The 27,445-nt window shown below is 45.2% G+C and overlaps 1 protein-coding gene and 1 long non-coding RNA gene across 3 annotated transcripts; one reads left to right on the forward strand and one right to left on the reverse strand.

Annotated features, from left to right (window-relative positions):
• Window positions 1–6,790: 6,790 nt before the first annotated feature.
• LOC142925632 (uncharacterized) lies at window positions 6,791–12,337 on the reverse strand. The gene is made up of 2 exons (XR_012942571.1): window positions 10,168–12,337; window positions 6,791–8,262 (listed from the first exon to the last, which is right to left on the reverse strand). It is a non-coding gene; the product is annotated as an uncharacterized LOC142925632 (long non-coding RNA).
• On the forward strand, window positions 12,317–24,770 carry PGLS (6-phosphogluconolactonase). 2 transcript variants are annotated; one of them, XM_076068705.1, is made up of 6 exons: window positions 12,317–12,429; window positions 15,155–15,410; window positions 16,477–16,584; window positions 18,872–18,973; window positions 21,060–21,200; window positions 23,119–24,770. In XM_076068705.1, the coding sequence occupies exons 1-6, from the start codon at window positions 12,353–12,355 to the stop codon at window positions 23,236–23,238; spliced, it is 804 nt and encodes a 267-aa protein (XP_075924820.1). In that variant the 5' UTR covers window positions 12,317–12,352; the 3' UTR covers window positions 23,239–24,770. The 2 variants fall into 2 exon arrangements, with proteins under 2 accessions (XP_075924820.1, XP_075924819.1); XM_076068704.1 differs by lacking the exon at window positions 12,317–12,429 and adding an exon at window positions 12,804–12,937.
• Window positions 24,771–27,445: the final 2,675 nt, after the last annotated feature.

Consider the following 27,445-nt stretch of genomic DNA (forward strand, 5'->3'; position numbering starts at 1 on the left):
ATAATAAATAGTATAATAGTGTAATGTTTAATAGAATGTATAAGATAATATGGTGTCGTAATTGTATAGTGAATATACAGCAGTGTGGTATACAGTAGGGTTTCTAGAATAATACATAGTGTAATATTACAATGTATAGTCTAAGGTATAGGGTAGTGTATAGTAACGCAGTGTATAATTGATGTTGGGGTTTGTCTATGGCAGTGTATAGTATGGTGCATCGTCGTGTGATGTAGAATAAAGTTTAGTTGGAGGCATATCAATATAATGCATAATGTTAGAGCTTACATTGGGCTGTGTATACGATATTATACAGTGTAGTTGAGATTGGAAGGTATAATATTGTAATGTATAATAGTCTAGTTCATAGCATAGTTGTAACGCAGCACACAGGACAGAGTAGCGCACCGTGGTTGTTTCTCTCTCCCCCCCCCCTCCTCCGTTCCGAGCATAGATGGACTCGTCCGTCTGAACAACGCTCGCCGCTTTCCATGGTGCTAACGTTAAAGAAAAAGCCGCCACTTTTTTCGACATAGTAGTGTTATGTATAATGACTTATTGTTAGTAGCTCGCTTATTGGAGAGTATATTGAGTTTATTGATTATATTGATGTAGTTTATATTTTAGTTTTTTTTTTATCAGTTTACAATATGGTAGTCATTATATAGTGTAGTGTATACCCAGTTACTAAATGTTAACAACTCAGCTTATTGGAGAGTATATTGAGTACATGAGTATATTGATGTAGTTTATATTTAGTTTTTCACATCTGTTCATTGTATGGTTGAAGGGTATGTGTAGTTCTTTAGAAACTCCCTTTTTTGTTTTCCACATAATGCTCTAGCTTGATACGCGGTGGTTTGGGCTGTTGCAGTTCTTTATTATTACAATTTCCCTCCCTTTATTACTGCTAATCCTACATAATACACTAGCATAATATGACTTTCAGACCCCCCACCGCCTACACATTCCATAAGGAGTGACTAATCCCATATCTGTATTTGTCATCAATATGCTAAATTCCTCTGTTGATATGTAAACTCCTTTGTCAAGGCGCTCTCCTCCTCCCACCCAGCTTAAAATGTGCTGCTAAGCTTAGCAGTGTTCATCAGAACGCGGTCTTTCCGACAGCTCTGTTCTTCACCTGAGGATGGCTGCTTGCGTTGTGGCCGAAACGTCGTGATAATTTCTATTTATTTATTTTATTATTTCCCTTCTACGTGACTTTACCGAAAGAACCAAGAATATAACTGGTATTGGTCAACATTCCAATGATAAAACATAATCTGCAAATTATTAAATTGGGTCTTCTTGCTTCTTTCAGTAAAGTTACGTAGAATGGAAAGATGAATCCCTGCAGTCACGAAAGCTTTAAATCGTAATATTAAATTGGGATTACACAAAATAGCAACATCGCCCCAACTGCAACAAAGTTAACAATTCTTGAGACTCAGTGAGGCTTTCCTGGGTAAACAAGCACAATAAAAATTATTGAAACTCACTTCTTGGAATTGTTCCTCCATCCTTATGTAGGAGTGCCCTGAAAAAAAGTGTTGAGACTCAGTGAGGCTGTCCTGGCTATAGGATATCGCGACATTGTTATGAAACCAAACTATTTTTTACCAGATAAAGCCCACTGAGTGGTTAGCTCTTTTTCAGAAGTGACCTGGTCACAAATGACAGCTCAATGAAGTAACTTATCACGTGGAAATTTATAGCAGCCGTATACTCTTAAACGCATGTTGATTCTAAACATTGCAGGAAAAACCAGAGAAAATTCGACGCAACTACGGGGAGAACATGCAAACTCCAAATATACAGCAGGCGTCAGGATCAAACCGACCAATCTCCTGCATACCAGGCGACGGAGAAAACATCTCACCACCGCAGCACCCTAACCATGAACGTTGAAAAAAGATCTACTCCACACACAGTGTACATATCTTCAGATGTGTTGCCAACTTTACGTTACTCAAGGATGAATGCAATGTTTTAAGTTGGTGCTGACATTGTTTATACATATGCAGTTGTGTACGTTCTCAAATGTTATGGCACAAGCAAGTGAAGCATTTTTTACTAAAGAATGTGTGTATAAAATTTGATTTGAAGCTCTTTGGTTCTTTCGGTAAAGTCACGTAGAAAGAAAATAAATTAAATAATAGGATACGACGTTTTAATTGCAACACAAGCAACCGTCATCAGGTAAGAATGAATGAGAAGACAAACCTAGTAAACTTGGAAATGTAATGCAATACAACACAGAGAGTCGGCTAACACAACAGTCAACACCCTACCTGGTTGATTACGTTCTTTCAAAGATTGATACATTTGAGGGAGAGAGACAAAACACAGACACGGAGACATAGACAGACACACAAGCAGAGAGAGAGACAGACACACAAGAGACACACACAGAGAGACAACGCCTCTGTGTCGAGGTCTTAAATAGAGAGAGAGGGGGCAGAGAGAGAGGGGGGAAGACTTTACCGAAGAACCAAAGAGTAATTCCTGCAGTCACGAAAGCTTCAAATCTAGTTTAAACCACTTATACGGGGAGGATTTCCACGCAACTCACACTTAACTTCTAATTTAGCAATCTTTAGTAGAACGTAATCAACCAGGCTACGCGTTAACTGTGTGTTAACCGACTCTCTGTGTTGCATTGCATTACACTTCCCAATTTGACTAAGTTTGTTTTCTCAAACTTCCTATTTCTCTCTATAAATGTTGCCCGGCTTGTTTGTTTATAGGTCCATTGTCTCTCCTCCGGCCGCTACGGGGAGGATTTCCACACAACTCTCTCATTGACTTGCTAATTTCTCTACCCCAACCACCCCCCCCCCCCTGCAGAGGCATTTTTAGCCAATTCCATTACCGTGTGATTGTGCTCATCGCACAATGAAAAGTTCCGCGATATTTTAACTCTATTACTTTATAAACAACACAAAAAAAGAGTTTGTAGATATTTTATATATAAAACAAGATGCAGGCTCGTATGCTACTACCGTAGAGCATGCTTATCGGTGGCCCACTTCCCTCCTGTATGCCACAAACAGCACTTTGATTTATGGTGGCAATCGCTGACTTTCTAACGATGCAAAGTTGTCGATTCTCTCCTGCACGCATCTTCAATAAATGACACCAAACCCACCTAGATACGTATATAGAGGACAAACCTCTGCAATTCATCCCAGGGTTAGGATTAAATAAGAACCTAACTTTTGTCAATCCATTAATGGATGAAGGCTTCCTCATGCCATGCTGGTCATGGGGGTAGCTTCATCTTACGTCACCACAATGGTCCAGTATGAGTTGGTGTAAAGTGGTCAACTAGGATCAGCTGTCACTCACCGCTGATCTTAGCTGTGGCCGGGTTCATGACTTAATGGATGTGTAGCAATGCACAGCTGTACGGACAACTTGCACACACGATGCTGCAAGTTGCCCATAAAGCTACGCTGCGGCGAGATGTTAACTCCCTCGCTTGTAATACAGGAGGTCGTGGGTTCTATCCCGACCCTGACGCCTGTATATTTGGAGTTTGCATGTCTCTCTCCCCGTGGTCGGGTGGATTTTTCTCCGGGTTCTCAGGTTTTTCCCTCCACATTTAGAGTATTTGGCTTTAATAAATGTCCACCTGTTAAGCCACTTCGCTGAACATTTGTGACCAGGTCGCTTCTGAAAAGGAGCTATATGGCTCAGTGGGCCTTACCTGGCAAATTTTTTTTTTTAAACATAAGCATGCAGGTGTGAGTATAGCAGATCAATCGTGCGTGTGATTGCACCCTTCAGTGACAAGTGCATGCTGGAAAATTGCACGCCTACAGCGAAACAGCGTGCAGAGATTCCAGAAAAGCTGTGTTGGATTGACATCGCTGTGTCGTGATTGGCTTCGGGCTGATGGCGGCTACTTTAGACCCCGTGCCTTCCTCCAAAACGCGTAAGCAAGCACATCACTCACACCTCAGAGCCACGTGGAGCACTGACAGTGAGCCAGGACAGAGGAGTGAATAATATAAAAGAGACAGCGTGTATGGGTTATATGAGCAATCTTGAGTAACCATAGCTGTCAACCCAGAAGGTTTAGCCGTATTCTTGTACAGGAAAGTTGAGTTTTCAGGTCCATACGGGGTACAGCCGTTTCAATACGGGCAAACATTTATTTGTCTGTTTGTTTGTGTCTCTCCCTTGTGATGGGACTTTGTAGGATGAACGTTGAGATGTTTTTTTATGGCACGGGGTGACCAATAAGGTCTGAATTGGTCTGTAATAAGGTAAGGCACTGATAAGGGGTTGACAGGTATGAGTTACCATTTTGTGTAGAATACTCTTTTGGAGAGCACACCTTTTAATTGAAATACAATTAGATTGTATTTATTCAGAGTCTAATTATACAACTGCATATCAAGATGCCTGTACAAAAAATGTGTGACATGCGCATCGTGTAACGTTAACTTCTGGGGAAAAAAATATATATCGATTCATGCATACACAGTAAAGTACTTATTGTCTATATTCTATGGAAGAGATAAAGTATAGCCAAGGCAGAAGAGGAGCGACAAGTCTTAAGATTAGATTAGAACAGGGGCCGGGAATTTATGTTCGGCCGCAAAGAGGAAAGTGGCAAATTTGAAGACCCTCTCTTGTAAAGAAGAGCCATTGCCCTAAACGTCACCTATTACTACTACGTAATACTACGTCTCATTTCGGCAGTGTTAGTGACGAATGTGTTGGGTTTTATTGGAAGGTGAAAGCTTTTAAGCAGAGCTTTATCGTGACTCGTGCACTTGTTGGGGCCGCTGTCCCCCGTCTCCTCCGTCACGATCATGCTACTGCTCCCCGACTGCTCTGTTGGGTTCGGTCTACCGCCCCCCAATTCCTCGCCCCCCTGTACCCCCGACTTTGTTGCTGCCCGTGTATTCATGATCCAATTGGTGGGACCGACCGTTTTACTCTTACGACGCGCTACGTGGGCTCAGTGGCGGACGTGCTGCGGTGAGCACGCCCGCGAAGTAAAACCCCGTCTCGTGCGTAAACAAAAGGGTACAGCGTGCCGACGCGTGACTCCGCGGTCGCACCGAGCGCCCACGCACGGGACTCGAGGCGGGGGTCAGAAGTCAGGGGGCATCCACCGTGCGCGCGCCACTGATTGGAGGGAGTCACTCCACCCCGATTTAAAGGCCGTTTAAACAGCCGCGCGTGTACGTGAACACAAGCCACTCCACCCTCCTCTTCACACTCACAAAGACCACACGACACAGTTTATCCTCTACTGGCGATTTTATTCCCCGCGAATAACCCGCTAAACTACGCGTGTTTGTGTGGGTCAGCAGACACTAAGTAGCCTATCCCTCGGGGATCCTGGACTCAATTTATCCTGCGTGTCGCTCCACTTTCTACCCTCTGATTAATTAGCCCAAACTCACCTCTCTCTTACTTACGCTTACTCCCAATCTGATGCGCCAGAAGCTGTGGAAGGGCAATGCTGTGAGTCGTCTCCATGGGGAATTGGGCCTGGCTGCGTTGAACCTCGTCACACGGACGACTCGGACGGCTGGCTCCAACACCTCGCTGATCTCGATGCCTTGAAGGACTCTCCCTTTACTGCCTGAATCACCCTCTTTTATCGTCCTCGCTCACATCAAAGGGCAACGCGCTTCCCCGCCCCCCTGGCCTCCCGTCCAATCAGGGGTCCGGATTTTCCCGCTCTTTTGATATTCGGATCCTAGCTCTGGTGACGTCACCGCAGTGGTCCCCTCGACGTCTGCTTTCCGCTCTTCCCGCTACCAGTCCACTGACCCGCGTTGCGTGTGCGTGTTTCCATCCGCGGTGGCTCAACAGCTCCTGCCGTGACCATGCAATTACAATCCCAGGTCACGGCGCCGCGGTGCACGTCATCCACGGGGGTAGGTCGCCCAATTCTCCGGCCGTAGGAAACCATGAAGCTTGATCCCATTAGGGCTTCTGGAGGAAAACCCGCCGACCAGTGACCTCTCCCCGGGCTCTACGTGGGGTGTGCGTGCATTCATGTGGGGGGCGGCGAGGGGCGCGCAGCGTCGGCGTCGTCGCTCCCCGGTGGCGGCGTCACGGCGGTGGGCACGGCCCCGACGGAGCGGCTCCGCTGCGGCGGCACCACACACTCGCCATTCAAGCTGACCGAGCTCGTCCGAGAAATAAAAACTCGATTCCCATTATAGTCTACCTTACTGCTGCATACTATGTGTACGTTAAAACCGCAATGTTGAGAGTATTTATAGGATTCTGTGATAACATTTTTAAACGCGGCTCAATGAAGACTTGAGCAAATTATGATGATAAAAGCGTATAAAGTGCAATGCAGTGCGGTGGATGAACTTGAAACACATTCCGATCTTTATAAAAATGTGGGAACTGTCGTTTGTTGTTTATGCTTTTGGAGTGTGTCCGGGCTGTGAGGGATTGGGGCGCTTGTGTGTACAGTGTATCTATGTTATGCACAAGGGAAGGTGAGGAGATCGTGGAAGGAGCCCTTTTTCTGCTCAGGCGTCCCAGGGGCAAGATACCTAAATTAAGCCCTGCTCACATTGAAGTGGTTTCCTTGGAAAATCTACAAATGTGCTGATGAATAATGGATGTCGAAATTTCATCTTGAAAATCGTGCCACTTCCCCCTGTCAATTAAGTACAGTACTGTACTGTACTGAAAAAAACGTGCATTTCCAGAGGTCCCTTCATCAGAGTCTTGCAGAGTATACCCCCGGTACAGCACAAATCACACTTTACCTTACACAAAAAACACATCTCAAAACCAGTGAAGTGTAAAATCAGAATCAATATTCATCCTGGAGGAATCCGATGAGCTATGAAGCTGTTTTTCACAGATGTCCAGTATGCCACTATTCGCCATCTTCTGCAGTAGCACAATGAATGTAGAATGTTGACGCAGCGATGCAATGTACATACTGTATATGATCGCTGTAACTGACAGTGGAAGTGGCACAGCAATCACATGTTACGTGCGACGAATGGTAAAATAAGATAAAGGTGCAGGCCTGCAATTACTTGTCCCTCTAGAGGGTAATTGGCCAATTTTCCACACAGGCCAGACGTCTTGGCAGAGTTGGGAGTACCCACACTTTACCTCACCACACACGACCAGCCAATTGACTGTTTGTGTAACCGATTTATACTGTTCTGTGGACAGAGAGGAAATGTAGACATTTCCCAATGTTTAAATGGGAGATCGAATGACCAATTCTGTATCTAGATTGCACAACAACAAAACATTGTGCACATTGTGCAAGAGCGCAACTGCGTGGTCAACACATCTACACCTCTGTATAAGGCAAGGCCGTAGCCATGGGATCAACATTGGGGGGGGACCAAATCTTCCAGGGTGTTTGGGGGTCCCAACCCAGAAAAATATCTAAATTTGAAAACTCATTTCCTGCCTAAAATATAAAAAAAATCACTAACACATGGGATGGACTTTTTCTTTATTTTTGACAATAATGTCTAATAGTGTATATTGTATTAGATTGCTCTATTTTTACTTTTTTTACCATTTCTTGTTTCATTGTATGTAATGGCAGAGATTAGGGATTAAGAAAGAACAACCATAACCACAGTCATATGAACAGAAATCTATGCATTGATTTATATGAAGACAAGTCCAGATATTGTGGCCAAGGTTTAGCAAATTGTTGTTTTATTTACATAGCATATAATTTTTTTTATAGCAATATATTGGGGGGGACATTTTGAGCATATTTGAATATTGGGGGGGATATGTCCTCCCCAATATATATTATAATTACGGCCTTGGTATAAGGAACGAAACAGGAAGACTTCTCCACAAATCTGGCTGTCGCCTGATGAAGCTAGTTGAAATTACTGGCATAACGTCGTACTCAGATTGTAAATGTTGTGGCTTGGCTCTCCAACACACCGATTAGTGCTGTACGTGACGAATTGGCACGTTCTGTTTACGTGACAACCCTTACTGGTTGGCTGTGTCGGGTGGTAGCGGGTTTTAACGACACATTTACATATTTACGCAGTTATCGAGTGAATGCGGCAGCGACAAAGGCGGCGAAGATGACAGCGACGACGAGACGAGTCCACTCCCAGAACCGGCAGCCCGGAGCTCTCGCTCTCCGCTGCTTTTATCCTCCTCGCCGCGGCCTGGCTCCGCCCTGGCCACGCCTCCCTTCTCGAACCGACTAGCAGGTTCCCGGGGCTTCCCGATGAGGTCTTCCGTGACGCTTGCCCCAGTTCCTCCGCCCTGCCGGCACATCCGTGTATCTGCTCAATGGCGTGTGTGCTAACTGTCCACCGCAGTTGCCGCTGCTGGACAGCAGTCGGCACTGTGTCACTACACTTGTAATGCTGCAGTGATAGAACTAAGCATGAACAAAATAAGCAAACGCTTAGGGTCACAAGAAGCTCACGGGCACCAGATTTTATTGGAACAAGAGGCGTGCACTAAATATCTGCAGAGTACAGTATATCTACATTCATGCTCTCTCACCATCTGCTATGAACAACATATCCAGCTTACATCTCTCTCATCTCACGACACAGCTATACTGTCCGCACCGCTTGTCTCTCATCCCAAACATCAATGTTGCATTTCTCTGCGTTTATATATTTATATATTTTCGACGCGTTTCATCTCTAGGTCTCACTGTCTCTTGTCAACACACCATCTCCACGTCTCTGTTTTCTAGATTGGTTCCGACACCTTCCTATCTCTAGTTGTCTATATTCGTATTGTCATCTCACTCAAGAGTGAGTTTTACTGAAGTCTCCTCAGTAATTTGTAAAAACATTGTATTGTTGGAAAATGGGACAAATTAAAACTCTTCCAGAACAATTCTCCTATATTGTATGTACTGTACATTAAAATTCCTCATCTGCAAACAAGATACAAGGTAATTGTCAAAGAGAAAATGTCAAATAACATACATACTTGAAAATACTGTGATGGAAAAGTATTTTCTTTTTTATTGGTACTATCATGCAAATTATTTAATGGTTGAAACGCCTGAGTAACCCAAAGGTCACGCTGTTACTGTAGAAAGGCCTCCTTTTCCCTGCCAGCTGACGCATCAGAATTCGCAGGGGTTGAAACACAAATTCCGAGTCCAACCCAACTGATTCAGAGCACGCCAAACTGGACGAACATCTGTATGGAGTGAATCAGCGGTTCAGATCGCGCGGCTTGGCAGACACAGCACTATCAACACCAGCTCGACTGTTTTTTTGTTGTTGCATAGTCAATAACCAGTGATTAGATTTGACATTGCTGTAACAATCAAGTGTTAAAACGCGTGTCAAGGACACTGTACAACCAGCTGTTGTTGTTTTAATCGCCTTGGAATAACACTTGCATAACAAGGCTTTACTTCATAATAGAGGTTTTTTGGGGTAAGATCGGCTAAATATATAAATGTGTCGTTAAAACCCGCCACCACCCGCCACAGCCAACTAGTAAGGGCTGTCACGTAAACAGAACGTGGCCAATTCGTCACTAGTAGAGCACACCGGTGTGTTGGAGAGCCAAGCCACAACATTTACAAACTGAGTACGACGTTTCGCCAGTAATTACAACCAGCTTCATCAGGCGACAGCCAGATTTGTGGAGAAGTCCACCTGTTTCGTTCCTTATATAGAGGAGGCGTAGATGTGTTGGCCACGCTTCTGCGCTCTTGCGCCACGTGGGGGGGGGGGGGGGTATTGCTGAGGCAAGGTACATTATGCATGTGCATTATGCGAGCCCTTTAAACTTGCCCTTTCTCACCCAAAACAAACTCTATTATGGATGACATTGGTCGCGAAAGCCTACGTGTTAAAAAGCCTTTCCTTAACTTCCCACATGTGACGAGATCGGTGCATCCCTAGGTGACAAATGTGTCGACCTTACATGGTACAACATATGAACATGGGGGCAGCATAGGCACATCCACAATTAACCTATAGGCACATCCACAATAAATCTATAGGCACATCCACAATTACTCTATAGCCACATTGTTGACGTTCACGTGCCAAACGAATGATTTTACGACATCACACGACTCGCAGCACGCACGAGAATCCCAGCGAGACGTCACACACACACACAACCATCACGTGTAGAGGTGACAGGAGTGCACAACTGCTCATCACAATTCACAGCAACCCGTACCATCATCTCTTCGGCTGGAATGTGTTCATGCCGTCTGCGTGGGGCGGCCCTTGCCATCTTCTCCTCGGCTCTGCGGCTAACCTAATTAACGCTTGCCTTGATTGGTCCCGCCAGCGGTTGTTGTTGTGTAAGCTGTTGTTGTTGTTGTTCTGGGTTTTCTTGTCGAGGAGAGCGCTACGCGTCTCTTGACAGTAGGGGTGGTGGGTTGGAGCGAGTGAGTGAATGGGTGAATGCGCAAGCGAAACTATGGAATACGAGTGTTTAAAAAAAGGCGTCTAATGAGATCGCAGAGGGCGTGAAGGAGGACGAACGGCCGAGGGAAAGTGAGGGCTGACGAATGAATGTGGCTCAGGAAACGGGCACCGTAGCGGAGATGAACGCAGTGAATCTCGGCTGAAGAACGCGGGTGAAGTGACGGCGGTTTCGAGGACGCCTTCTTCACCCACTGTGCTTAGACCGGGCGGCCGGCAATCTAAATAATTAGAGCCATTTGAACAAACATCGGCAAAAAAATGATTTCAAGAGCCGCAATGCACGTGAATACGAGTCGGTGGTCCTTAATAAATAACGTCACGAAACAGTCCGGCTTAAGGCAGATCGTGGCGAGCTCTTTTTTGTTTAACTACGAAATTAAATACACCCTTTGAGACACGGCAAATATTGCCTCTTTTTCAACGGGGTTACAGATAGAACTAAAGCACTTGATGAACTGTATGTGATTCCAAGCCATTTCGAGACTGTTAAAGAATGCTTCAGTTGATTTGATTATTGTTTTTTTACAATTATCTCAATGGGCTCCTATCTGATTGACTACCATGGCAAATGTGTAAACAGTACTTAATGTTCTAGTTTATAGTTTAATGGATGAATGGAATATTTAAAACTGTCCGGTGTCGACTGTGGACACCCAGAAGCGATCATTGAACATTTAACGACTCAATACCCGATTCATAAACACAAATGGAGGCATCATCACGGTGATGCACTACTCCTGACCAAATAATCTGGCTGAATCGCTTCAACTTAAAGTTGTCGCTCTAAATCAGTGGTTCTTAACCTGGGGTGCACGCACCTCCTGAGGGTGGTGCGAGGTGCCCTTTCTGGGGGGGGGGGGAACAGACATGGCAGATTTGTTTAGAAAGTAAATAATCGAAACACAAATTAAGCACTGCCACGTAAGTACAACTACTGTGTTTCATCAAACCTATGTGTTTATTAATATTATACTTTTCTTTTACAATTAAGAACCAAAGGGGTGGTGCAAGGCTGCAGTAAATGTTAAGAACCAATTTGCTCTACATCAACATCAGCCATACGGCGACAAAGAAGGGTGCCTAAGAGTCTCTGCTCTCTAGTTATTTGTGCTAACCCTACACGTGTTTACATGGGATACGCAATGCCCTTCGTACCGGCAACGGGCAGACCCACAAACAGCTCAATATTTACCGTGTGCTGAACTAAAGGGCTTAACTCAACGGTGCGACACAAATTAGTCGTCTTAGTTCAGGGGGTTCGGCAACAAAAATAAGAGGAGCAATTTTTTTAGAATTCGGTAAAAAATATACCGTAAATATTTCAAGAGCCACCACAAAGAGTCGCGTGCGGCTCACCCACCCCTGTGTTAGTGGCTGAGCGAGTCGTAATCTTTACCATATTTGAACCCTAATTTAAATCCATAATTTTGCGAGGAAGAGCCATGATAATGCCTTGCAGTATCACAACAATGATCAAAGAGCACAACATAATTGTTTACACGTACTGGCATTAGTCGGTGCTACTGCTGCATTGGCAGTGGTGCAGAAACATATGCTCTTGCCAAAAAACTTCAATCCAGCAGCATTTGTTTAACAAGTCTAACTCTGCTGATGAGACCCAGAAGGATGAAACAGGTCCAGTGTGTGGACTGGACTAGTCACTGAGTCGGCGTGGCTTTATAAAAGTGTGCCGCTGAGTCTCCCAGAAATGTGGTAACAATATCAACAAGTCGGAAATAGGCCTAATTCACATAGCTATCTCTCCATATGTATGTACAAATATTACAGTATTTACACCATTATCAACCACGTGGCCTTCTGTGAGTGCATGCATTGACCCGCGATGTCTGCTCTGCCCCCTGTTGGTGTGGAGGGGAGTTTTTTTTTGTTTGAACGCCGCGGGTTTTTTCCAGTTGCCAGCATTGGCCGTGATGAGGACAGCATCATTCGGCGGCTTCTTCCCAACTCTGCTGCTGCTGTTGTGCGTGCAGGAGCTCACGCGCACCCAGTGAGTCCAGAACGAGTTCCCAAAAACCACTCACGTGCCTGGCACAGCGTCTCTTCAGCCCTTCCCGTATCCCTCGCCGAGACAAGTTCGTGTCGTGGCATATGCCCCGGATTTGAACTGACGGCATGCTTTAACAGTGACCGCTTTTGCTGGAGCAGGCGAGCTTGGAATTCCGAGTCGGTTGAATTGTCGTCAGCTTTAGGCGTTGTTTGGTGGCGCTGTCGTCTTCCCATCGCTTTGCAAGCGCACGGCGCTCGGGAGGTGGTGGGGGGGAGCCGAACGCGAGAGTCGTGGTCACGGCGTTTCCCTATCCGGGTCGGGTTGGCCGACCCCGGCAGCTGAAACGCCGAGTGGAAACTGAACGTTCGATCAGCTGGCAACCGCCGCCAATGGCCGCATTCGACGGGATTATAGGAGACACCGACACTGCTGCCCGCCTGGTGTTTAAAGCGAAATTCACGGCCAACACCAGTGGCGCACCTCCGATTAGCACGGTTGGATACGTACGGTGCGAAAGAAGTTCAGAGCATACAATTGGTGATGCTGCTGCGTTGGTGGACAAATTTTATATATTTTTTAAATACCTCCAGACATTCAACAATCACACGTTTACACACCTGTCAACCTGTACGTTTAAAAAATACCTCCAGACATTCATCAATCACACGTTTACACACCTGTCAACCTATACGTTTAAAAAATACCTCCAGACATTCATCAATCACACGTTTACACACCTGTCAACCTATACGTTTTAGCCGTATTCTCGTGTGGGGAAATTTAGTTTTCAGGTCCATACGGCGTACAGACATTTCATTCGGGCAAACATTTATTTGTCTATTAGTGTTTGTCCCTTGTGATGGGACTTTGTAGGATGAACGTTGAGATGTATAGGGGACACGGGGTGACCAATGAGGTCTGAATTGGTCTGTAATAAGATAGGCACTAAGGGGTTGACAGGTATCCGTTTGCCTTAACAGAGGAAAAGTATATATAATAGCCGGCGTTTCGAACAAGGGCCCTTCGTTATAGTTTGCTGTGCTATGGAGAAGGGTCACTGCCAGTACTCGTGACATTAGCAAACACCGCACAGCACGTGTTGAGTACACTTGCTGTTGCAGAGTGCGAAGTGGGAGTTGATAGGATTGATTGGAATTCACCACGCGCGCGTGTTTTAAGAGCTCATATCTTTGAAAGTGATGTTGAAAGCTCACCAACTTCGGAGGTTGCATCTCTACATGTCTAGTATTTTAAAGGTGCACTTTTGCTTTAATTATTAATTTTAAAAACACTAATAACGCGACGAATGAAAGTCGACGTGGAAGACAGTGCACGTGCACAAATAATGTTTCCAGCATTGTATTTGATAGCAAACCTACTTACATTACAATATTCAATTGATATATATACAGTACAGTACTCTGTTAATGTACATTGCACGTTTGGGTGGAGCGGTGGCGAAGTGGTTAGCACGCTGAAGTTTGAACCCGGAGACCTCAGCTAGATTCCCGGCCACGGCTAACATCAGTGGCGAGTGATATCAGAACCGGTGTCTGGCACCTCTCTATTTACCAACTCGCATTGACCAGCGTGGTGAGGTATGGCCACACAACTCAATGAGCGATACGGTTTTGGGAGGGCTTCATCCAGCAGTGGATTGACAAAAGGAATGCCAATTATCCATGACACATCTCAATATAAAATTACGTGCGGTAGAAAATTCAAACGTGGATGTTGAAATCGCACCCATAGCGTTACCGTCATTATTGTGTCGCGTACACATTCAAATGTCCGTCCGTGCAGTGGCTAGTGGTGGCAGGCGAGGGTGGCGTGGTGGTGGTGGTGGGGTCACCGCTGCTGGCCGGTAGGGTCACGGGGAGGTCACGGGGACAAGCGAGGGCTCTGCAGTACACCCCTCGCCACCCCGAGTATAACGAACACATTAAAAGTTCGCGCTCATTACACACAAAGTGCTTGCCACTAATGAACCACAACTACCTTGCTGATCTCGTGAAGGAGCATAAACCCCGAGCATGCAAACTCCGTTCATCCTCACAGCGGCGGCTTTTGGCGAACCATCGGCAGCGGTGAGCGAGTCGCGCGCTCTCAGATGCGCCTCTGCGCCTGTTTGGGACTTCCTTCCGATAACCCGTCAAAGAGTGTGGGGGCAAGTGCTGTTAGCGAGCACCTATGAAGTGTCGGTACGGCACACGAGAGGGGCAGGGTAGGGGGCACCACGCCCGCTCTGATTTTGTTTCCCAAGTGAAGATGTTTAGACACAAACGCGCACCAGGCACTTGTTTGAGGCTGAGTCGACCTAGGGGGGCGAGGGGGGCAGAACCGGTGCAGATAATCGTCACTGGTCGAACTCGGGCCGCCGTGTTCGCAGCGCGGCGCACTAACCGCTCCCCACGTGCCACAACCACCCATCATCATCACCACCATCATCATCATCCCACTTGCACGTGGAGCTGCGTGGATCCACGCGCGTGTAGCAGCAGCAGCAGGGGGCGCCCAGCCGCCCGCTCTCCTCCCCCATCGTGTCGCACCCCGCCCAACCTCGCCTCCAATCCTCCGCGCTCGCCTCACTCACACCTCCCGCCTCTCTCCATCTCTCGCCTCTCCTCTTCGCCTCTCTCTCTCCATCTCTCTCTCTCCATCTCTCCCCTCTCCCTCCTTCGTCCTCCCCCCCCCCCCGCCTGCCCTCTGCGATGTCTCCCGCCAGCCGGCAGGTCCGCGTCTTCCCGGGGCCCGGCGAGTTGGCGGCGTGGGCCGCGCGTCGCATCCTGGAGCTGGCGGTGCGCGCCGGGGCGGAGCGCGGGGAGTTCCGTGCCGCGCTCTCCGGGGGCAGCGTCGTCGCCGCGCTCGGCCGAGAGCTGCCCGGCCTGCCCGGCCTGCCCTGGGCGCGCACGCGGCTGCTGTTCTGCGACGAGAGGCTCGTGCCGCACCACCACCCCGACAGCACGTACGGCCAGTACAAGGTGCCACCGATAGACCGACAAAGATCCACGCACGCACGTGTACGGCCAGTACAAGGTGCCACCGATAGACCGACAAAGATCCACGCACGCACGTGTACGGCCAGTACAAGGTGCCACCGATAGACCGACAAAGATCCACACGCACGTACGGCCAGTACAAGGTGCTACCGATAGACCGACAAAGATCCACGCACGCACGTGTACGGCCAGTACAAGGTGCTACCGATAGACCGACAAAGATCCACACGCACGTACGGCCAGTACAAGGTGCCACCGATAGACCGACAAAGATCCACACACGCACGCCTTGTATAGGCCAGACTGTTGGAGCAAGTGCTTGCTCGCGAGTAGCGGCACGCGAGAGTGTGGTGGCGGTGGACAAACAGCCACGCCCGACCGCCTTTGTCTCCCGAGTTGGCGATGTTTAACTACACACCGCACCAGGTACTCCTCGTTGGAGGCCGAGTCGACCTAGGGGAGGCCCAGGACCGGTTCAGATAATCGTCACCGGTGTTAGCCGTGGGCGGGGATCGCACCACGCACGCACGCAGGCCACCTGGCTAGCTTGGGATGTGCCGGTCCTCGCCATCGACATGTGGAGTATCCACCGCGGGCACAGAGTTTTGCCGCCGGAGATAAGAGCCGCACCAGTGCTTGTGAAAGGTCAGGCATTTGCTTTGATCAGGCTTTTACTGCCGCTTGTCTGTTCTTGGAGGCGGGGTTGGTGGATCACGCTGAGATGCAGTCATCGTGTGCATGAGACACGGTGGGGGGGGGGGGGAGTAATTTTCCCGAACGCTGGCCGGCCAACCTGCCAGCTGGCTTGTATATATGTACATGTACGTTGAACTTTTTTCGCACCGTGCGTAACCACCCGCGCTAATCGGAGGTGTGGGCTTGAAGTTGGGATTATCGGCGTAAGGCACTCGCACTAGAGTGCAAGGCATTTCCGTGCATGATAATCCTACGGATACATTTATAAAAATGCGATGAATAGTTGTGTGGTGAGCACTAATTTCCAGAACGGGGTTAATCCAATGTCTGTTCTCTCTGCCTTTTCTTTCAGGCCAGTTTACTGGGAAAAGTCCCCCTGCCAGAGTCCCACGTAGTAGCAATTAACCCTTCGCTGTCTGTGGAGGAAGCAGCCCAAGATTACGAGCGCAGGATGAGAGAGGTGAGACCGCACCACGTGATGGCTTAACACGGTCAAGCAGCTGTTTGTAACTTTGCAGAGCTTTGCATCTGCTAAACAAAATGTGGTCAGATATGTATGGCTGGTACATGTTGTGCCTGATAGCACTGCAAGTTCACGGCATCCCTTCTTCATGGGACATTGAATGCACTCTTCCATATTTGTCAACAAAAACTCGTCAACAATACTGCCTGAAAAGAACAAAACATCTCGGCGATGTTTAAGGCAATGTTTGACAAGCACAGTGTTAATTGTGCTTAGGCACTAAAGTTAGTGCACCATCAAGTAATTCCCATACTGGTCAAATGTGTTTAGATGGATGTGGGTATTTGTATTTCACCCAAGAATTACAAACCCCCACCCATAAATCTCCCATTAAAAGTTTTTATTGGGTGAGATGTTAGCTACCTCGCCTGGTATGCAGGTTGTGGGTTTGATCCCAACCCTGACGCCTGCTGTATATTTGAGGTTTGCGTGTTCTCCCATTGATCTTTTATCCGGGTCCTCCGTTTTTTCCCCTCCACATTTAGAATCACGCGTTTAGATTATTCGGATGCCACTTTGTTGAGCTATCATTTGTGGCCAGGTCGCTTCTGACAAAAAGCTATATAGCTGAGTGGGCAATTCCTGGTGAAATAAAAGGTTTAGTTCAATTATATTTAACCCACACTTTGCACCACTCATCCACCACTTTGCGTACTGTAGTTTAACAAGAAATGTTTTATTGTTCAACGGGGAGGTGACTTGGCCGAGGAGCAGAAGCACATTTGTCGATCATTGCAGAGATTCGTTTTTGAGCTGTGCTGCTGCCCTGCTTAACACTGCGAGTTTAAGGGAGTGCCTGGAGCAATCTTCTTCTTCTTCGTGTGGCTGATGTTGGTGCAGAGCCACAACTACAATCTCACATTCATGTGGTCAAGCCAGACAACGGCATCAGGAGCAGCGGAGTGTATTGCTGTGATGTCTCCTTTGTATTTGTGGTTCGGGCATTGCATCGTTATATGCTGCATGGCCTGTTCTGGATGACCACAGTCACACATTGTATAGTTTATAATTTTCCATTTGTGCAATAACCCAATGCGTCTGTACAATATTTAATAGTATAACCCAATGCATCTGTACAATATAATCTAGACGTCCATACATGCAATCTCACAGTGCTTTACATCAGGGGTAATGGGGGTGGGGTTGGGTAAGAAGTGGCTCTGACTTAAAATAGGAAATTATTTTTGAAATAGAAATGTTTTTTAGGTAGAGGGACTTGAAGATCCCAATGGAACCGGATTCCCTGACAGTCTTCGGCAGAGTTCCACAATCCAGATCACACGGAAGCGAAGGCCCAGACATCACCCATGGATTCATCTTCTTTGGTTCTTTCGGTAAAGTCACGTAGAATGAGAATAAAATAATAAAATAAAATAAGACAATAAAATTCTCACGACGTTTCGGCCACAACACAAGTAGCCTTCATCAGGTGAAAACAGAACTGTCGGGACGACAGTGAGAATTTTATTGTCTTATTTTATTCTCATTCTACGTGACTTTACCGAAAGAACCAAAGAAGATGAATCCTTGCAGTCACGAAAGCTTTAAATAGAAATCACCCATGGACTTTGAGCTCCATTCTGGGGATGCAGGGGAGATTTAAGTCCACATGAGATCACAATTGAAATCCTCTATAGTATTGTCTGTTCATGTAACTGTATAATATGCTGTCACTCAATATGCAAAAGAAAAGTGAATCCTCAGATTTCTTAGATCACATTGTCTCCATTGGTTACTTTTAGTGTAAAGTCATATGCTGAAAATGGCATTCTAATCTGTTCAGAACCAGAACAGTTATTTATACTGGAGGTATCCGATGAGCTATAAAGATCGTTTTCACATATGTTCATGTGTTAAAGTTCTTCAGTATCTCATCTTCTCTACTGTGGCCATTTGTTTTACTGTGATGCATGTCTCAACTCCATTGAACAACCAAATCAAAGTGGCTTTATTTTAACAGGAAAATGCATAAAACCAGGAGGTGTGAAACGAGCAACCTTGAATTTGGAGTAACATCCTTCTGTTTAATTTGTATATCGAGTACTTGCAATTTTTTTTTAAAATGAGCCGCTTCTTTCTTCGGGTTGTGCCAATCACAATCACAAGTCTGAGCAATAACGCTCTAATAATGGTGCGGTATTTTGTATTGCATATTTTATGGAAGCTTTTGAAGATGTCAATGTCGCATATTGTCGGTACAGTGGACTGTACTCTTGTGTTTTAGGTTTTCCCAGGAGAAGATATTCCAGTTTTTGATTTACTCGTGCTCGGGATGGGACCGGATGGGCACACTTGCTCCCTCTTTCCTTCACACCCTCTTTTGCAGGTAAACGTTTGCACACCTACACATACAGAGAGGTGTAGGCTATGTTTGTAAATCAATTTGATGTTGATTTGTATTTCCATATTCTGTGTTCAACTAGCCTTGTGGTGGAGAAGCAACAAGTTACCTGTAGATAACTTCTTGCTATGAATGTACAAAACGCTGAACTAATTTTTCCCTTAATTCACAAAAACTACAATCCTGCATTTAACCCAATGAAATATTTTGGCATGGGAGTTGATATTTCTTTTGCATAGATCTCTACACACAGCCATTATTTTCTTTGCATTTATGATGTCCTGCCATGATACCAGCATACTCCATGCATGCTGTTTCATGGTATTTTGTTACCCATTCAGAAGGATATATGAAGTAGCACTCTTACCTTTTGTTCGCTTCATGTATTTAGCAATGACGTGATTAAATTCCATAAGGTATTGATGTCTAAACCTGAGAAAATGAAACTTTTTTTATGTCTTCGTTTTCAAATACTTTAAATGAAGTGGCATTTTAAGCCTTGGCTCTACAACTTTGGAATTTTCACATTGTGTCTTATCTGGAATGGAGTGGTTAGTTTTATTTTCATAGAAATATTACACACTGTGAACAATGTATTGCCAATATATTTTATTCGGGTGGCAAAAGTTCAACATATATACATAATGGCAGTGTTGTCCACATTATGCTACAGAAACCATTGCAATATCACCAGCCAGATTAGGCAGGTCATGTACAGTATTTATTTCCCTTACGCGCCTGGGGATTGAAATATATAGCGCGCACCGCAGTATTACAGAGCCACACAATACAATACAAGACTGAACGTTTTATAAAATCGTAACGTAAAAATTCTTAGCTGCATGCCGTGGTGTACGCCTGTAATCCAGCAAACTGGAGGCAGCGCGAGTAGGTCATTCAGAGATTAGAAATGTACCGTGGCTGAGATGCTTACCTGCATGTTAGTAGGGAGCCCAATGAAGCAGTAAAGTATGTCTGAAAAAAATGAGTGTTCAATTGTGAGTTCAACTGATATTTCATTTAAAAAAATCAAGGTTTGTTTTTCATCACCAATATAAAAATCGCATTTTATATAAATTAACAATGGTTTTTCCAGATCAATGTATGTCAGTAGCAGTTATTAACCAAGGCAAACATTGGAATTATTTCAACATCACTGTGTCTCAACGGATGATAATGGGTTACCAGATGTATTCTGGGGAGGATGTGTTATGGGGAGCGTCCCTGTAACAGCCCAGGGACAGAGTGTGATTTTAGACCTCTTTCTGCTGCGCTTGATTGTCAGTTGTGGGTGTTTTCCAGGCACTGTTTGACCACGTGCAAAAATACTTGTGAAAATAAATAAACTCAACCTCCTGCTGGAAAATATTAGTTGTGATTCAGGAACTTTGCTAAATACAGATACAGTCTGTTCTCCTGCACCGCGTGTTGTTTTCATAACGCGAATTGGATATAACGCGATGAATGTATTAGGGAACACATTTTTTTTTAAAGCTTTCGTGACTGCAAGGATTCATCTTCTTTGGTTCTTTCGGTAAAGTCACGTAGAATGAGAATAAAATAATAAAAAATAATAAAACATTGTAGCTCTGTCACTTGTGTTGTGGCCGAAACGTCGTGAGAATGTTATTGTTTTCTTTTATTATTATTTTTAAATTATTTTATTCTCATTCTATATGACTTTACCGAAAGAACCAAAGAAGAACACATTTTTAATCAAGCGGATGCGAATTGGATATATTACGCGATTGAGTTAACATAACAATGTCGCGCGAGTAGGAATAAGTGGTTGTACGGCTGCCTCGACGTAGCATCACGCCAAGCGGGATGCTGCTGGATGCTTCTAGATGCTTCAGATGCTGCCCATGTGCCTCATTCTTTGTTCAGCCTGTATTAGCATCTCACGTGTTATCGCGGACTTTATCCTATATTATTTATAGTCACGCGATTTTTACGTAATACAGTGTTCTTCAGGAACACAACTACTGTGTTATAGGAAAACAGACTATTTGATTTATCTTAAAAGTTCGCTTTGATGATTTGATGGTTTGCCATGCATGCTGAATGATAGGAGACGAAACTGCTGGTCGCACCCATCAGTGACTCCCCCAAGCCTCCGCCAGAGAGAATCACGCTCACTCTGCCCGTGATCAACGCAGCCAGATGCGTGATGTTCATCAGTACGGGTGAGAGCAAGGCGGCAATACTCAAGGTAAGCGCGTTCTCAACGGCATGGCTCATCGTTCTTAGTGGATCGGGCAATCTGAGACCTTACATGAACATGGTTAAAGTTGGTCAATACGGTAGTCCCTCGGTTAACGTTTTTAATACGTTCTATGAAAACTGTTCACCGAAACAACTTAATCGAAGAGAGAGCTTTTTCCACTGCCAAAACAGAAAACATAATGTAAACAAACTCAGTCGAGGTCTAAACGCTCATAAATGGGCGTCAGTGATTGGCTGAGGGCATGGCTCAGCCCCACTTAGGAGCACTCAGATTGGCCGAAATTGGCGCCCCGCGTGCCTAAAGTAAACATACAGTTGATCAAAATTGTAACGTTAGTTGAAACCATGAGGTCCTATTGAAGGCAAAACATGATCCCAAAAACCGTTAACCCATGTCACTGTTTGCCGAGGGACCACTGTATGTTTTCATGCATTGAATCTAATACATTTTTCCTGAAAATACACATAAAATATTGAATAAATGATTAATGATAATGTTGGTGTTTGGAGGCAAATGTGAGGCAGCCACCACAGTGTATTAGTGTACCGGACATAATCTAGAATGTATTTGTAGTTTTATTCATTTTATATATATGCAGATAAATATATGCCTGGCTGGGTGGTGACTTGACTTGCAATGGGAATAATGCGAGTTTCAATCCTGCCCCATTATTCAAACAGGGTAATTTTTATTGCGATAGCCTTTGCACATACAATTAACTTTTAAATTCAGTGTAGTATAAGAACGCAAAAGAAATCTGTGGATAGAGGTGTGTTAAACGAAATAAAAATCTAAATGCAGTTGCTCTAATAAGTATTTTATAAGGGTAAGTTTCCCATGTAAGTTATTTTTTTCTTAACTGACTAACAATGGTTCATGCTTGTAATCCAGCTCTTTTAATGAATCAATGTTTATTTGTTACACGAAGCCCCATTTAGCCAGTTACCCAGCTAGTTTGCAAGGGTGATCCATAGTGCTATCAGAACAAGAACAACATCAAAGTAATCAGAGGTGCAGGAAAAAATTGTTCTTAAATAACAACATTTGAACAATATTAACAAAATAAACATCAGGCATATTGTACCAAAAACAAGAATGAGGTAATGATTGGTTGGAGAGGAGATGAAGAAGTGAATACGATCAAACAAATAGCATCATAATTTACATTTATTTTTAAGGTGCCTGCCACTAATGTCTCAAGGTGCCTTGTACGATTGAGGTTAAGGAAAGGCCAAGAGAGAAGGAGAGCTACATAAAATAAACGTAATTAAGAAAATGTGTTTTTAGACATGACTTAAACGTATCCACATTGTCGGTTAAACGAATTCCCAATGGTAGAGAATTTCACAACAAAGGTGCAGACACAGCAAGCCGCCCGCTCACCCCAGGAAGGCAGCCGGGATCGAGGTACGCACAGAAGGGCGCAGTCTGCAGATCTTAAGGACCTTGAAAGGGAGTGTACGGATGACTTAACTCGTGAATAGATGGGATGCAAAACGTAACGGCACTTGAGCCAAGGTTTTGTGGATGCATTTGTGTGACTCAATCCCACAGAACTGTGAGTAGCCCAGGAGGTGACAGTACAGTTCGTGGGTTCTTGGATTTTTGAGTGTCATGTAGAGCATGTGGATTATTGTGCCTCCGAGTGTGATTCCCTTATGTTCGTAAGTTGTCCCCAGATACTCCAGTTCCCTTTCACTTTCAAAACCCTCATTAAAATTTATTTTTTGCCAAACATGCCTGTTCATAACCTCCTAAAAATGTCTTCATGCTTGGTGAAGTTTTCCTGGAGAAAAAAAAAGCATGTTTATATATTGCCTTTAAATTAGCTGCAGTGCTAAATTTAACTGCCTCTTCTGCAGGTGTCTCGCTTGAAAGTGCCTCTCCCTTGGTCTCTTTGCAGCAAGTACTGGAGGGCCATGACGAGCACCCCCTTCCTGCAGCCCTGGTGCAGCCCAGTAACGGGGAGCTGCTGTGGCTTCTGGACAAGGCAGCGGCCAGCCAGCTCAAGTCAGCACTGTGACGTCTGCATCCTGCAGAGACTGACAAAACTCGGGGTGTCTAACGCTGGGCAGCCCACGGAACGCATGCATGTGGTTTCCGTTACGTCAGGGTCTTCAGCCGAGTTGACACAGGTTATATAGAACATTTCCGGGCTGTTCTGGGAGGCTAATAGCAATATCAGAGCGCTAGGACAACACTACTGAGGTCTTTGATTTAAGGTTCTCAACAGATGCATGCGAGTATTTGTGGAGGGCATGTGAATAGTGATATTCTCAGTTCTCGGCATTTTGCGCATGAAACAGCACAAATGTGCAATTTAATTTGTCCTAATTTAGTAACTTCTGTCATCGGCAGTTGCAAATTGCTGTGGCTAGTTGCATTAAACATATGGGCTATGCGCATTCGATGATGCTGCTTTAAATTACAAACCGAGTGTAAATGTAGCTGATGGTGTTTTATGCAAGTAGGCTTTGATAGCAGGCTTTGGGATTACACACTGCATTTGTGTAGCAGTCTGCACGTTTGCAGGTGACCGCATCTCTAAGCTGGTTTTTAATAAACCAGAAATGCCAAGGTGAACTCTAAAGGGTAATTTTTGTGAAAGTCATAGGAGCTGCATTCATATGTTGACGAAAACACATTGCCGTAGCAATATGCCGCCCATTGTGGGTAAGTAGAGACATTGCGCAACTTAAAACATTGGTTGACGAGGAACATTCTTCAGTGTGTGCGCCGAGGCCCTGTGCGCTCGTACAAAAAACTAACAGCGTAATGCTTTCGTTGTGGATGCTTTCTAACAGTGTTGGAAAGGCCCAATACAAATGTTCATGATTCTATTGACGATTAAATAATGTTTTATATTTCTGTGTCAGCAGACAAATGTGAGAACACCAGTACAGATTCAAAACAACAGAGAAAATTGTTATTTTATTTCGATTTAAAGCTTTCGTGACTGCAATGATTCATCTTCTTTGGTTCTTTCAGGTGAAGGGGGCGAGACTGTCTGGTAGGACAGCGCTGTCCTACCAGACAGTCTCGCCCCCTTCACCTGATGAAGGCCGCTTGTGTTGTGGCCGAAACGTCGTGAGAATATTATTGTGTTATTTTATTTTATCAATTTATTATTTTATTATCATTCTACGTGACTTTACCGAAAGAACCAAAGAAGATGTTATTTTATTGTCAACTAATTATCATAGCAAATTACAGTAAATGTATCATTTACTCCACTATAAAAATGCAGATTATGAAGATATCAGTTTTTAAAATTCTTATTTCATCTATGTTGATATTTTTTAAGATATCTTGCTGAATGACATCTGTCATGGCGCTTTGAATGTTGTCTTACTTTGGACCAGGTATTTGAATGAGATATTCTTCGGTTTTTCAAATAATTTACAAATGCTGTACTTGAATTGCTCTTAAAATCAAACTGGTACAGTACTCTTGCGATTCCTGAGGTTTAAGTTTTGTGCTTCAGTTCTAGTATTGATCGTGTGAAATGGACTATGGATGTTGATTTTTGTTCATTGATAAAGGTGCAGAATTAAACTGTCGGCCTTGAGTTGTGTTTAATAAGAGCCAAATCCATGTAATATTGTGGATGCTTAGACCCTAATGAACTAAACCAGTTAAAATGTAGGATCATATGTTTTATTTGGTGTTTAGAGTAAACCCACTGTACCAGCTGGATATTGATTATTTTACACGAGATTCAAATACATTTCCTAAGCATGCTTCATAATCCTATATTTGTCTGCCTTCTTACCACATAAGTCCATAACTTCCATTCACCAAGCTCTGACATCCTTCATGTATCATCACGACTTTACTCCATCTCCCTGGTTCTCTGATCATCACATTCCTCCCTAATTATACATCTCCAGTGTGTTAAATAGGGCTCTACATTATTAATAATACAAACACTAAATGTATTGTCTCTGGTAAATATCTATATAAAATACCAATATTGGGGTTCTCAAGGAGGGGATGAGGGCAATGGAGACACGTGGAGTGACAGACATGCAGACACTTGAGACAAGCAGAAACGAATACATACGGAGTTTATTGACGGACATGGAGGCACAAACACGAATACACTCGTGCCGTTGGGAAAATTGTTGTCACGGATTTTGGCATCATCAGTCCATTTCCTTGTCCTGGATAAGCATGAGCACGAGAGCGTGAATTATATCATGACTGGAACACTTTCTCACCCATCCGGGCCCACTGAGTTGTTTGGCTCGGTGTGGCTGCGATGATCGAGGAAACTCGAGAGAACCGTGTGTCGTGGTGAAACATGTTGAAGAGCACTGCACTACGCGATCACCTTCTGCACATGCGATCGTCATACACACGCATCACACGCGCTGGTGTGTGCAGTCGGGTACAAGCCTGGACCATGGACCACTTCAACAGGGAAAACAGGTGTTGTGTTCATATCCGATTGTGACACCACCAACTGCACCACAATCACCCTCCATCACTACAACCGTTATCTGCCACCACCACCATCAAAGACCACCATCACCCACGACCCACCAAAAAGATAAAGTTCCCCTGTATAGCATGAACAGACTTGGGGCAAGTGTAATTAGTAAATACCTGTGATAGCCAGTACAGCACACGAGGGGGTGGGTGCCTTTCTTCAAGCCTGGCCCTCTTGTCTCCCGAGTAGTTTATCACGTGGCTCCATGCACTTCATGTGGGCAGTGAGCTCCACCTTGGCTTTTGCAATAGCAATGCAATTGAACCTAAGTCGGGACCTCGGGGTCCCGAATAAACGGAAGTCAAAATCGTAATTAATGTTTTTTTGGCGACTCCGTCCCACCGCGCACATAAACGCCGTGACCCACCTGGCGCGGATCGTTTTGTTGTCATGTTGCCAAAATTGCCGTAGACATAAACAAAACATTTAAACTTTGATTAGCGCATCGTGTAGAGCTCGTTGAGAAGAATAGATTTCCGTATAGTTCGCCTTCAACAGACAAAAAATGACGTCGCAACGCAGTTTATGCGAGAGCCGGGGGGCTTATGGGGGACCCCGGGGGGCTTATGGGGGACCCCGGGGGGCTTATGGGGGACCCCGGGGGGCTTATGGGAGACCCCGGGGGGCTTATGGGGGACCCCGGGGGGCTTATGGGGGACCCCGGGGGGCTTATGGGGGACCCCGGGGGGCTTATGGGGGACCCCGGGGGGGCTTATGGGGGACCCCGGGGGGCTTATGGGGGACGCCAGTGGGCTTATGGGGGACCCCGGGGGGCTTATGGGGACCCCGGGGGCTTATAAATTTTGAAGATCACATCACATGCAGTGATCACAAAGGGTGCTGTTTATTCATCCATCGGCTGCGGAAGTTCATGCGCAACAGAAAGAACAGCATTACGAGCAGGCCCTGCCTCACGAGTGCTGCGGGTTGAGCAACTTCTCCGTCCTTCCACTTTTGTAAAGCCAATCATTTGCCAAGCCTTCACCCACCGTTTCGTAAAAAAATTGTGCAGAGAGCAAGAACAAGCTGCTGCAACAGTGGGCATTAACTTGTGGTTTAACTCATCACACCATTTGCACAACATTCACCACCTTCTTGTTTTTTTTCGGTAAAGTCACGTCGAAGGGAAATAATAAAATAATAAAAACAAAACAATAAAATAAAATTATCACGACGTTTCGGCCACAACACAAGTAGCCTTCCTCAGGTTGAAGAATCAGAACTGTCGGTTAGACAGCGCTCCAATGAACACTGCTAAGCTTGGCAGCGTCTTTTAAGCGTATCCAGAACGTTAGGATGGACGCAAAACTCCAGCATCGTTGGCACTGCGAGGTGATCCTTCAGATACATTTCTAAACAGGCCTTGATTGTCCTCAACAACCTGCAAAACAAATAACCATTGTTTCCCGTGAACAAAATCGCACTATTTCTCTTGTGAAGCATGCACAGGAATATGGGCCCCAACAATGGCACCACACATTTGTGGAATATGGTGTTTCACAAAATTGTTGTGCTCCAGTTGGTAGGTTGATACGTGATGGTACAGGTTCAGTATGTACAGCCAGCTTTGTGCACTGATGCATGCAATTGTAGGGGCAATTAATTGGCAAATGCTTTCCTTTCCATTCGGATGTTTTCCCAATCAATGGTTTTTCGTGAAATTTTGGAGATGAACCTCCCACCAGCTCTTACTCTGGTAATGTTTCCAAGTTGTAGGTACTTTGAACAGAGGCAAGAG

This window comes from Petromyzon marinus, chromosome 22 (assembly GCF_048934315.1).
Source record: "Petromyzon marinus isolate PM22_M1 ecotype Great Lakes invasive population chromosome 22, UKy_Petmar_22M1.pri1.0, whole genome shotgun sequence".
In the NCBI taxonomy this organism is placed as follows: Eukaryota; Metazoa; Chordata; class Hyperoartia; order Petromyzontiformes; family Petromyzontidae; genus Petromyzon; species Petromyzon marinus.

What these genes read in the sequence shown, in the direction of transcription:
- PGLS (XM_076068704.1), top strand. Translation starts at nt 12,819, where the DNA reads ATGGCCGCATTCGACGGGATTATAGGAGACACCGACACTGCTGCCCGC. An exon ending in ACGAGCGCAGGATGAGAGAG is followed by an intron (nt 16,585 to 18,871) that starts GTGAGACCGCAC and finishes CTTGTGTTTTAG; the next exon opens with GTTTTCCCAGGAGAAGATAT. An exon ending in CTTCACACCCTCTTTTGCAG is followed by an intron (nt 18,974 to 21,059) that starts GTAAACGTTTGC and finishes GCTGAATGATAG; the next exon opens with GAGACGAAACTGCTGGTCGC.